The 11,641-nt window shown below is 37.5% G+C and overlaps 1 protein-coding gene across 6 annotated transcripts in view; it reads left to right on the top strand.

The window, feature by feature from the left end:
- The window catches only part of RBMS1 (RNA binding motif single stranded interacting protein 1), a 150,730-nt gene extending 140,840 nt beyond the window's left edge, over window positions 1–9,890 (top strand). For 5 of the 6 annotated variants that reach the window (XM_005152657.3, XM_005152658.3, XM_031052089.2 and 2 more), the window contains exons 10-14: window positions 259–309; window positions 2,415–2,525; window positions 3,081–3,161; window positions 4,412–4,496; window positions 7,341–9,890. In XM_005152657.3, the coding sequence (XP_005152714.1) occupies window positions 259–309; window positions 2,415–2,525; window positions 3,081–3,161; window positions 4,412–4,489 (321 nt within the window). In that variant the 3' untranslated portion in view covers window positions 4,490–4,496; window positions 7,341–9,890. Of the gene's footprint in view, window positions 1–258; window positions 310–2,414; window positions 2,526–3,080; window positions 3,162–4,411; window positions 4,497–6,942 lie in introns of all 6 variants that reach the window. The other variant, XM_031052086.2, reaches the window with a different exon arrangement.
- The last annotated feature ends 1,751 nt before the right edge of the window (window positions 9,891–11,641 follow it).

Genomic DNA, 11,641 nt, shown 5'->3' on the forward strand with positions numbered 1-11,641 from the left:
TGAGACCTGCACTTAAAACATAGTGTATTGTTCTGAAAGGTGCATGTGGTATATTGTCTCCAAATCTTGTTTCTGATGTACAGGTACATTAAATACAGTTTTCATAGATATCATTGTTGCTCCACAGAGTGACTGCATTAAGAAATTACTAAATAAGGGAGAGGGCTTGTTAACATTATTTGTTAAATTACTGATGTATCTCAGTTGGAGTATTCAGGAAAAGAATGACTAAAATGAAAAATACTGCTTTTGTTCTAGGTTCAGAGTCCTTCTTGGATGCAGCCTCAACCATATATAATGCAGCACCCAGTAAGTCTCTATGCTTCTTCATTGCTGTTTACTGTTTGTATAAACACTTTGCATACTTTAAACAACAGGAAATAGATCAATTCCCACTCAATTACTTCCAGACAATTACATCATGACTAAATAATGGATTCAAATAAAAAGTGAAACAATGATAGTAACCTGAACTGGGGCTTCGTTAGGAAAAAAAGAAAGCTTCCTTCAGGGTATCAAAGTGATGAGAACAATCAGAGTTACCAAGTCAGCATCCTGAGGAAACTTTTTTTTATTAAATGAAAAGCACTTTGCAAATACCATTGTTTTACATACTGTTTATCTATCAGGAGCTGGAATTGAAGACCCAAGGTTTTAAAATGGGTCTGGAGTAGTTCAGACTGGATAATTTGTGAAAGACAGATGGATGTAGTGATATGGATGACATTATGGGCACCCACTTAAGAAAACCTGCATAGCTGGTTCTGGCTTCACCACTCATGAGTAATGCTAGTCTCCCTACACTTTTGGCTGTGGCATCTGTACCAGACTGTCAGGCATTCTAATCTATACTCTCCCATGACATTTTGCTTCTTATCTATGTCATTTGCCAATTAAGTACCATAATATCTGAGACTTTGTGGGTTTCTTGAGATGAGTATTACAAATAATAACAGGAGCTTTAATATATGCCCTCCTGTAGTTAGCAAACAAGTCTGTTTCCAGATATAGAAAGGATATTGTCTTGACTTTAATTAACCTCTCCATGCAGATTATAGAATGTAAATCTTCTTGGCAGAACATTTTCTTCTTATGCATGCAGAGAAGGTGATACTTAACCAGAACACCCTCTCGCAAGCTTAATTGTTGTATTTGTGGTTTTTGATGCTAAACACACATGCACACAACAGGTTTTAACTTTTTTGTCAGCACAGATTTTCTTAAAAACAAAATCTTGCACACCATGCTGTGAAATACACAAATTGATAAATTATAATGCTATAAGGTGCATTAGTTTCACAGGTATACAAAATGAGATTTCACAGTTGAAAGTGAAGATCTAGATTTCTGACTTAAGTTCAGTTTTGGCCTGTGCAAAGACTGATGCTGTCTTGCTTATTTGCTTTGCAGAGAAGCCTGCAGTCTACAGACAGGAAATTCTTTTAGTGTTTGATGTGCCTGTGACTCATTTAATCTACACTGATCACATGGCTGTTTTTCCAACTATACTCTGTATGGGTGTTTTTTCTTTTCTTTTTTTCTTTTTGTTGTTCTCAAGGATTAGTTATTGAATCAGAGTGCTGGCTTTCAGTACACTGCAGTTATTTCTGTTAGTTTTGAGCCTCTGTCAGTCTTAATCAACACTTCTGCAAGTATAAGTCATACAAAGTACTTGGAAATATCTTTTTGTAGAGCATGGTTTGTAAAATTAAATTTATTGATAATCCTCCATTTCAGATAACTCTGGAAACCTTACAAGTGTGTCCTCCATATTTAGCAATCTCAAGTGTTTTAAAATTCAACATATACTTTCGATGAAGTTAACACAATGGTATAGGAGTGATAGGGATCATCACAGCAGCTAGTATTTAGACAGTCAGTGTTGCTAACCTGCTCTTCCAGAATGTGTGTTCTACTGAATCCAGCCATTAAGTGAGCAGCTGTCTTGTATGTGAACTTCACATCTGACAGGTAGAATTTTTCTAATACAAATGTTCCTCCAAAGCCTTCATTCCTAAAGATGAGATAAGAATTTCTTCCTAAAGCCTGAAATTGCAAAGCTTAACCTGAGTGAATCTGTGACAACATGTGTAGATTTTTGCTGTAAAGTTAGCATCTGGTTAAACTCATGTTTTATGAAGTGTTTTTAGCAGGTGTCTCGAGCACATTGTACTTCAGTTGTGTGTTCAATAGGAAGTCAGTGTAGTTGTTAACCCATTCCCAAACTGTACAAAACACATCTGCTGAAGTAGAATATTCAGAATGCTCCAGACCTGCTCCCTGAGTCAGTGTCTCAGTCTAAGGAGGATTCTTATGGTGTATCACATCAGAAGGACTTAGACTTTCAAATGCAAAATGTAATTAAAATCCAAGTGTTGCCACAACCATTTCCTTCTTTCTCTGTTTTTTAATAGGGTGCTGTACTGACTCCCTCCATGGACCACACCATGTCACTACAGCCTGCATCGATGATAAGCCCTCTGACACAGCAGATGAGTCATCTTTCATTAGGCAGTACTGGAACAGTATGTAGCAATTGAATGCAAACTAGAATTTACACAAGTAGAAAACACTGCATGTAGATCATAGTATGCATGTTCAGCCTGCGTGCAGGGAAAAGTAGTCCTTCAGTCTTCCATCCAGTAAAATATTAATAGCTGCTTCCATTTTTAAATCTTACTCAGCTCTTTTTTGTCAGTCTATTGTTTGATCAGAGATTGGAAATTAATAAATAAAAGTAGATCAAACCAAGTGAAATGAACTTAGGAGACAGCTCCAAAGTTGTATTGGAAAGGGAAAAGCAGTTGTTTTACTCTTCAGGAGAAATTATGATGATTTGGATTAACAGAGAAAGAAAAGCCCTTCACGCAGTATTTGAAGTCTAAATTTGAGTATTCTTGAAACAAGTATCTCACTTTTCTGAAAAGCCTATTAATGTCAAACACAAAAGTCTTTTTGTCATGTATGTTGCTTTAGGGAAGCAGTTAATATCTGTTAAATAATATCATCATATATATTCTGAGTACTCTTAAATTTACATTGGGCTTGAACTCAACTTAATTGACTCCCTGTCTTTTTAGTACATGCCAGCCACAACAGCTATGCAAGGAGCCTACATACCCCAATATACACATGTCCAGACAGCAGCGGTTCCTGTTGAGGTCAGTATATAAAAGACCAGAGATGAGAGACATGAATATGATACTAGGTTTTGGGGGTTTTGTTTTGTTTTATTCCTAGAAAAACTGCTTTTTAAAGCCTAACATTGTAACTGTGAGTGCACTGTGAATACACTGTATATTAAAAGTTACAAAGTATCATTATTCTTTACTAATATAAATAGTAGTATAACAAAAGAATGACCTGTACTTGTAGCAGTACAGTACTTGAAGCAGTATTCTGTATGAGCATAACTAAGATGAACTTTATGGATTTTGAAGCCTAACTTCCAATAGGAAAACTTCAGGGTATGTTGTAGTTTTCTTTCATTTAGTTTTCCTGCAAGCAAACTTCTCTGCTAACAGACCATGATTGTAACTTTTAGCGAAGAATCCTGATTTTTACCCTGGCATCTCAGGGTACTTGTTTATTAGGCTATTCACGTAAAAAAAAACTCCTCTGCAAGTCCAGTTGAAAAGCATAACTAAATGGTACACAATAGTTTGTCTGCTATATCTTACACCCTTTCATAGGTCAGTACTTCTTTAACAGAGAAGCTAGGCAAGTATACTGCAGCTCTTGTATTCAGAATGAGTGCTAGATAGTCTCTTCCAGAGCCTGTAAGGAAAGCATTTTATTTCAAAGTCCGTTTGCCCAGAAACTCTAGAAATTGTTTGGTTCGGTTTATTCATCTACCCACATGCAGATAAGGGCTTTTGGTAATAGCTGGTAGCACTGTCTGCCAGAGCGTTATCAGCTGAATTAATTCCCTGGTTTCTTGGGGGTCTGTGTGCAAAGCCCCAGCTACAGTTCTTTGTGTTGCCTAGTGCCAGTCACACCACAGTACTTAAAGCAACAGTGTTTGTACATGTGGTGAGTAGATCTCATTCTTCTCGCTGACCCTCAAAAGGAGAGGGGCAGAATGATCTTTAGCATTTTCAGGTGGAAAATGTACTAGTAGTTATTTGCTTGCTCTGTGTATTTATTTTTATAATGTTAAAGGTTTGTGGTTTATTTTAGTTATCAAGGCAGCTGAGGTAACACAGGGTTTGCTTGATCATTTTATTTCTTTGTTTGCTGAAAGTGTAAATCAAGGCAAAATTAACATCTCTAGTTTGGAACATCCCAGTTGAGAAAAATTAGAAAGAAGTTAGATTTGAAGACTGCTAATTGCATGAGTCACATCAAAATACAGATTGCAGCTAATGCTGCCTGATTTTGTCTCATGTCTTGTCTTCCTTTCTATTTGCAGGAAGCCAGTGGTCAGCAACAAGTGACAGTAGAGACGTCCAGTGACCATTCTCCATATACGTATCAGCAAAATAAGTAACTGTGAGGTAGGGGTTCATCCTGTCACATGAAAGATATGAATTCAGAGATACTTTATTTCATAACTTACAGTGCTCTGTATTGAATTTCAATTCTTTCTTTAATGTCATATAAATAACATTGATAAATCTGAGGACAGGCGGTGAGGTTAATTTGAACTTGGACAGAGTTAGAAGCCAGGAAGGAAAGCACAGGTTCTAGAAGTGAGTTAATGAATTATGAATAATAGAGTTTTAATAATTTTCTATAGCATAACTGGATTATGTTGGATTTTAATTTGTTCATCTTGGCAGTGCTATATACAAGAATAATAATGAACTAGTGCAAAACTATGAGAATCACAATATAAAGGGAACTGTATTTGCACCGAAAATATCCCCTAGTTCTGTGGTACACGTAAGATTTGGAAGCAGCATTGCGACTGACTTACAGACCACAGGCACGGAATTGGTCTGGTAGAAATCCTTGCTTGACCTTTTCCCCTGCAGACTTCCCTGTTCATCCTTTACTCTGGCAAAAAGCAGTTTGATCCACAATTTTGACAGTTTTGCTCTAATCCACATTCTTGTTTGGCTCCAACTCCAGAGTTTCACTTTCCTGCTCCAGTTTTGCATGGCCTTTACTAACCAATGATTAACTTCACGTGAACTCCTTCCATGCAAAGATTTTGCTTTCTGTAGATTGCCAGCATGTGAAAGTATTGTTTGCACTAACTGTTCCCTCCAACATCCTCCATGTTTTGAAATTCTGGAGTTTAATTCTTTCTTACCTCATCTTTTTCTGAGTGCTTTGTAAACCAGGCAGCTTGAATGCAAAATCATTTTAATCAAACTTCGAAGACCTCAAGTGAAAAATTCTGTTCAGTTGCAGTAATGTGCCAGAGGCTGTTAAGAACGGGTTTCTACAGCTTTCACAGCATTTATTAGATACTAAAAAATGATAATCAGTTATGTGTGAAGAATTTCCAATTGTGTGATATTCTCCCTAACATATATATAGATCTAACGATACACACATTTTGGCATTACCGTGGATTTTGCAGGTCACATGTGCTGTTTGACAACAATGCTCTCATTCCCATTTTTGGCAGAGCAACTTCTTACATGCTCAAGAATGTAAAGATAAAAACAAACCAATGGGAAGACTTCGCACATTCAACAGAAGGCACAGTCTGCACAGTGTAACACATGACCTGTGTTTATTATTGTAGTCTAGCCAAATGCTGGTATCTAGAGAAAGCCCATATCCTTGTTTTGCTTCCAGGGCAGGGAGAAAGCAAAGCCACAGACTCTTCCCATTATCCATCACCTAGTGTTAAAATCATGGCTCCTGCGCGTTTCCTATGCCAAGGCTGTTGGCTGGTGTTAGCTGCTTTTCAATGGATTATTTGTTTTGCCTTAAGTCTTCCCTGTGGGCATGTAAAACCTCCTTACCAATAGAGATCTGTGGTAGATGATGAAGTGTAATCCTGCATGTCATCTCCCTGTCCCGCCTCTCTCTCCCAGTCTGTCAGTGTCTTTCCCATAGAGTGGGACCAGGCAAGAGTCTCCTGAAAGGATGTGTTCCCATCTGAGACACATTTAATAATTACGACCGTGTGGAATACCAAGCTCTGTGAGCAATCCTGTTCATTTGCTGTAAGGCAATCCTCCATATATTTTATTCTTAAGAGAAGTACTTTTATCTGTATTTATATGCAGCGAAAGCCGGAGGAATCTATGTCAGCAGTGGCTATGGCAGTGAGCATGTGGGGAAGGTTAATATTACTCAGCTAATTTCAGCCTCAGAGTATGGCATTTGGTATTTCTGTCCCTAGAACATGTTGGTACTTGTTGGCTTTTTGGACAGGTGAAGGGGAGGGAATTGAGTTATTTCTTGCCCTAAATACACTGCAGTCTCTTAATTGTTGTGCCTTTGTTACTGTTGTCAAACTGAAACTTCAGTCTAAATGTACATGCAGCACTTTTGGGAATGTCCTATTAAAAGTCAATATGCATATTGCCATAAATAAGGAGTAAATGACAACTAGCATATTGGCACAAGTGGATACAGTCAATCAGAGATACATAGTGTCTTTCCTTTGTCAGCTGCATTTAATCACTTTATAGCTTCTTTTCAGAAAGTTGCCATGTGAAAATAGTCAAAGGGACTTGAGAAGAAAGACATAATTATATATACACCTATAAATGTACCAGCCTTAAAATAGCAGACTTTGTTTTGTGTTGAGAAATTCAACAATTGACTAAACTTTTTTCATTAGCCATGTATTTTTTTTTAATCCATATGGCAATATAAGCCAGTGCAGTAAATTGAGAAGTCTTCCTTCAAGTTTAATAAGCCCTGAGTTGCTGTTAAGTATTAGCAGTGATGGAGGCCCGGTAGCTGTCTCTGCATTAGCTGTTGTACATAGCCTCCCTGAGGCTGTGCCAAAAGAAAGTTGTGTTCTTTTTCCAGACATCAAAAGCCTTGGAGATGCCACGGGAGTAAACTCACGCACTCAAGCACTTTTGGTCAATTAAAAGGAAACAACAATAACAAAACAACAAAGAAGGGAATAGCTTTGAATGCAGTCTCAGGGTTCCCCAGTGGGAACTCCGCATGCTGAACAGGTATTGGAGATAAGAGGGGGGGAAGTACAATACAGGCTGTATCCTGGCAGAGATACCCCTTATCCTGGGAAGGGCCAAGCACCTGTATCGCCACCTGTGTTACTTCTCAAATTTATACTTGGATTCACTTACTCTTCTCACAGCTCTCTAAAATAGGAAATGATTTAGTTTTGTCAACAGCTGCATTAGAAAAAAAGGGTGCAATTGTAACTCTGCTCTAGCTCTGACCTTTCTGTGTTACAGATGTCCAGTGTTGACCTGGCCTGGAGAAGGGTGCAAAGGCTGAAACAATCATGGATTTTACTGATCAATTGTGCTTTAGGAATTATTGACAGTTTTGCACAGGTTCTTGAAAATGTTATTTATAATGAAATCAACTAAAACTATTTTTGCTATAAGTTCTATAAGGTGCATAAGAAAAACCTTAAATTCATCTAGTAGCTGTTCCCATGAACAGGTTTATTTTAGTAAAAAAAAATTTTTATCAAGTGTTATGACGCAAAAAAAAAAAGTTGAATTTCTGGGTATGCACAGATGACCACGAAGACTTATTCATGTGCATGACAGAATTTGTGGTTTGGTTTCTTTTTATTTTGTTGGTTTCTTTTTTTATTATTTCTTTTTTTTTTCCTTTTTTTTTTCTTTCCTTTTTTTTTGTAATTGTATGAAATGGGTTTTCTGAAGTTTAAAATAGTAAAACATCTAAGATGATGTTCTGTGCTTGCAGTGTGTGAGTGTTGCTTTAGTGCAGTGTTGCAATTATAGTGTCTGGTCTTTTAGCTTTCTGTTTTTCTTTTAATGTAGTGTGAAGTGTCTTATCCTTTTCTATAAATTCCAATTTGCCTTAAATCTTTCAATGCTGTAGCTGTTTCAGTAAGTAGTCCAAACTAATGGTGTAGAATGCTTTGACCAAATGAGCTGGTCTATTATGCCTTGTAAAACAGCAGCATAGGGCTTTTAAAGGTAGTCAATAAAAATTGCTGAAAATTTGGCTTTTTTAATGTGTAGTAAGTGTTTTTAATGATTTTTCACATAATATGTAAGGTAGTGAAATGCAAGAGGGAAAAAAATGTTTTGTGTGAAACACATTTTCTGACTGGGGAAATTTTAATAGGATAAATTGTTTGTAAGGCCATATGCCAATAGTTCCCTCTGGTAGTTTGAATGATTTAGGAACTCTGCTGTATGATGCAATGTAAAATCTTTTTTTGCCTTTTTTCAGAAACTAACTTGATGTTCTAGTTTTAGCATAGGTAGAATAGGGAGTTTGGGGTGGAGATATCACCGAATGTTTTTGTCCTTCCTTTATACTAATGATAGTGCTTTAGGATGAGGATTGTGCTGAGACTTAGCAAACAGAAAAGTTGCTATTACAGCAAAATGGCAAAAGCTAAAGGACTTGTTTTCAAACATACGCTGAGATGTAAGTAGAAGCATAATTGATTGGGTACTAGCTCTCTATAGTAGGTAAATAAAAATAAAAAGACTTGGCACTTTTAAAAGGTAACTTTACCAAAGAACAAAGAGCCAGTAACCAATAATTCTGATTTGTCTCAGCATTACGTCTTCTGTACTCTTTATTTTTGCCGGACCAGTTTGCGGTTAGGAGAATGTGCCTTTTTTGTACATTTGCATTTAGGTTTTATAATTTTAATTGACGTATGGACACAAAAGCATGAAGGAAGACTTGGATCCAAGCAGTGCCACACTTTACATCATCACTACAAGTGTTAAGTGTAAAGAAAACCAATTTTGAAACTATGAAATTCCTGATTCATAAATACACAGTTATTTGTACTTCACATATTAGATAATTCACTGCTACTAAAGCTCTTTATTACAATTGCATATGTTTTAAATCGAATGATAAATTAAGTTGTCTTCCAAAACTGTGTACTTCTCTGGTCAGCTGTATATGATCAGTTATCTACCTCAAAGTTTATTTCCTTTTGTATTGGGACAGGTTGCTGGCCCTCCCTGTTTCCACAGACCAAATCATCCTAGCTCGGGAGCTAGGGCTAAGCAGTTGTTTCTTTCAAGTATTTTTTAGTTTTTAAATTTTGTGTGAGTATTGGAGTATAGATGTCGGTGACATTTCATAGTTTCAAAAGTAAATTGCTGCTCTGAGAAGTGTAGATTCTAGTGAAATACATAGTCATAAGAGATGTGTTTTTGTTTTTTCTTTTTTTAAGAAGTTGTGGTATTATTGGTTCTATGCTCCCTGGAATATTACTGCTTTGTAAAAGTCCAGACTTCCTGCAGCACCTTGCCTGTATCTGGTAACTTTCCAAACCTGGATCTCTCACTACTTGATATTTTTGCGTTAATTAAAACTGCAGTATGATAGCTGTGTTAGAGGGAGGGAAGAGCTGCTGCCAGAAATGTCTGAACTAAGTGCCATACTCATTGTCTGGGTAAGATTTGGGAAATTTAACCTCTGTACATAAAGAAATAATCAGTTACTTAAACATCACATAGTAGACAGCCATTAAATTATAAAAAATTAATTTATGAAGAAAGACCTTTTGTACAGATTGAAAAAAAAAAAGATTTTCATAGAGATATCTATATGATCAAGAGAGTTAATTTTTTATTTTTGTTTTACTAGTGCCACAAACTTGCCAGTGGTAACTTATTTGTCCGGTTCAAGATAACTCTGTAGTTTTGTTTCCTAGGACTTGTTGTTAAACGCCAAAAGACATTTTTGAACTGTAAATTTGATTAGATTGTTAGCTTTTTTCTGTTTTATTTCTTTGAAAACTTTTGAATAAAAAAGATCCAAAAAAATGAAAATCCATCGTCTTTTTCCTTCAGCCTTTCCGTTATTGGGGGAAAACCCAACAGGTTGTGGTAAAACCTCAGTGTTCATTTTGAAGTGCTTGAAGTAGCTGTCTGCTTTACAGTCTGGATTTTTCCCTCCTGCCTTTTGGTAAAAGCAAATTTTCACTCATTCAAACCACATTCAAGTCACTTATGCTTTCAGGCAAGACAGGAAAAGATTTAGGAAAAACATATGATGAAATATCTGATTTGAATGCAAAAACCCTGTTGCCCTCTGTGTCAGCCTGCACAGTTATGTGTAACCAGGGCTGCACACTGTAGCTGTAAATGCAGGCCACTTTTCTAGAAGGGTGGAGATGTAGGTCACTTCGGTAGTTCATAGCACTGAACTGCTGCCTGAAAGTGCTTTCACCTTCCCACGTGCAGTGGCATTGGGTAGCATGCCCAGTTCTGGAGAGCAGAGGTGATGCTTTACTGGAATTCAAAATGATCCCAAGTGTTTGCCTTCCTGCTGCAATCTCTAAACACTTTATTTCTTTAAAGATGGTCTCTGATTTTTACTACCCTTTTGGCAAGGTCAGTGCTGATGATGATGTGTGTCAGATAGAGGATTGCTCTGCCTAAAGTAAGGCCTCAGGAAAAAAAGACAGGAAAATGTGAACTATTGCATTACTTCAGCCAAATGCTTTACCAACTGTGTGGTCCTCAACATAGTTGTGTGTGCCAGGAGAGGGGCTTTGACCTAGTCTTGGGCACTCAGGGGTGCACCCAGTGGCAGAGAGCAATGGCTAGGTGATCCAGTGGGTTCCTGTGACTTGCCACCAGTGCTGAATAGGCAAAGAGGAGGCTTGTTTGCCACAGGCTGTGCTGCCCTGGAGAGCTGCCTCCCTGTTGGGAGACAGTCCTTTACACTATACACATGGTTTTGACATACACCAAGGGTTCCACTGACCTTGCAACAGGCCAGGCAGCCTGCTGGGTGGGCAGCCACAGCTCTGAGCAGCCTGTTCCAGTGCCTCCCCACCCTCACAGTAAAGAACTTCTTCCTAATATCTAACCTAAATCTAACCCAATTTAAAGCCATTCCTCTTTGTCCTGTCCCTACATGCCCTTGTAAAAAGTCCCTCTCCAGATTTCTTGTAAGGCTCCCTTTAGGTACTGGAAGACTGCTTTGAGGTCTGGAATATTCTCCAGGCTGAACAAACCCAGCTCTCTCAGCCTGTGTTTGTAGGAAAGGTGCTCCAGCCCTCTGAAAATACGTGTTTTTCCGGTGGAGCTAGTGAAAGGGACTCACTTAGAAGTTACATTAGCTTATGCAATAAGGACATCCTTAATAATGATGGCTCTTACTATTAATGAAGCAAAGAAGTCCCAACAAAACAAGCAACCCAATCCCTCACACTATGTGGTATTAAACATATTTAGACTTGTAACTGAAGAAAATGTAAGCATTTTATGATAATTTAAATAGTGGCACGCTGTGTTTCCTGTATAAAATGTGATTGATGACAAGATGAAGACTTTTAAAGGGTTTTGTTACATTATTCTTGTTCACCACGAATCTGAATTAATTTCAGATCAATAAGCAGTCTTTGAATTAAGTGTGAATACTACATCACAAAATCTGTATGTGGTACATTCAGAATAATGCAGGTTGGAAAGCCTTTTTGCTATCTATTTGCTTTTCCAGTTGGCCGTATTGTAAACTGACATCTCTTACTGTAGCTCCAAATATATTTGACAAGAATGGATACTTTCAGATT

The sequence above is a fragment of the Melopsittacus undulatus genome, chromosome 8, assembly GCF_012275295.1.
Source record: "Melopsittacus undulatus isolate bMelUnd1 chromosome 8, bMelUnd1.mat.Z, whole genome shotgun sequence".
Lineage (NCBI taxonomy): Eukaryota > Metazoa > Chordata > Aves > Psittaciformes > Psittaculidae > Melopsittacus > Melopsittacus undulatus.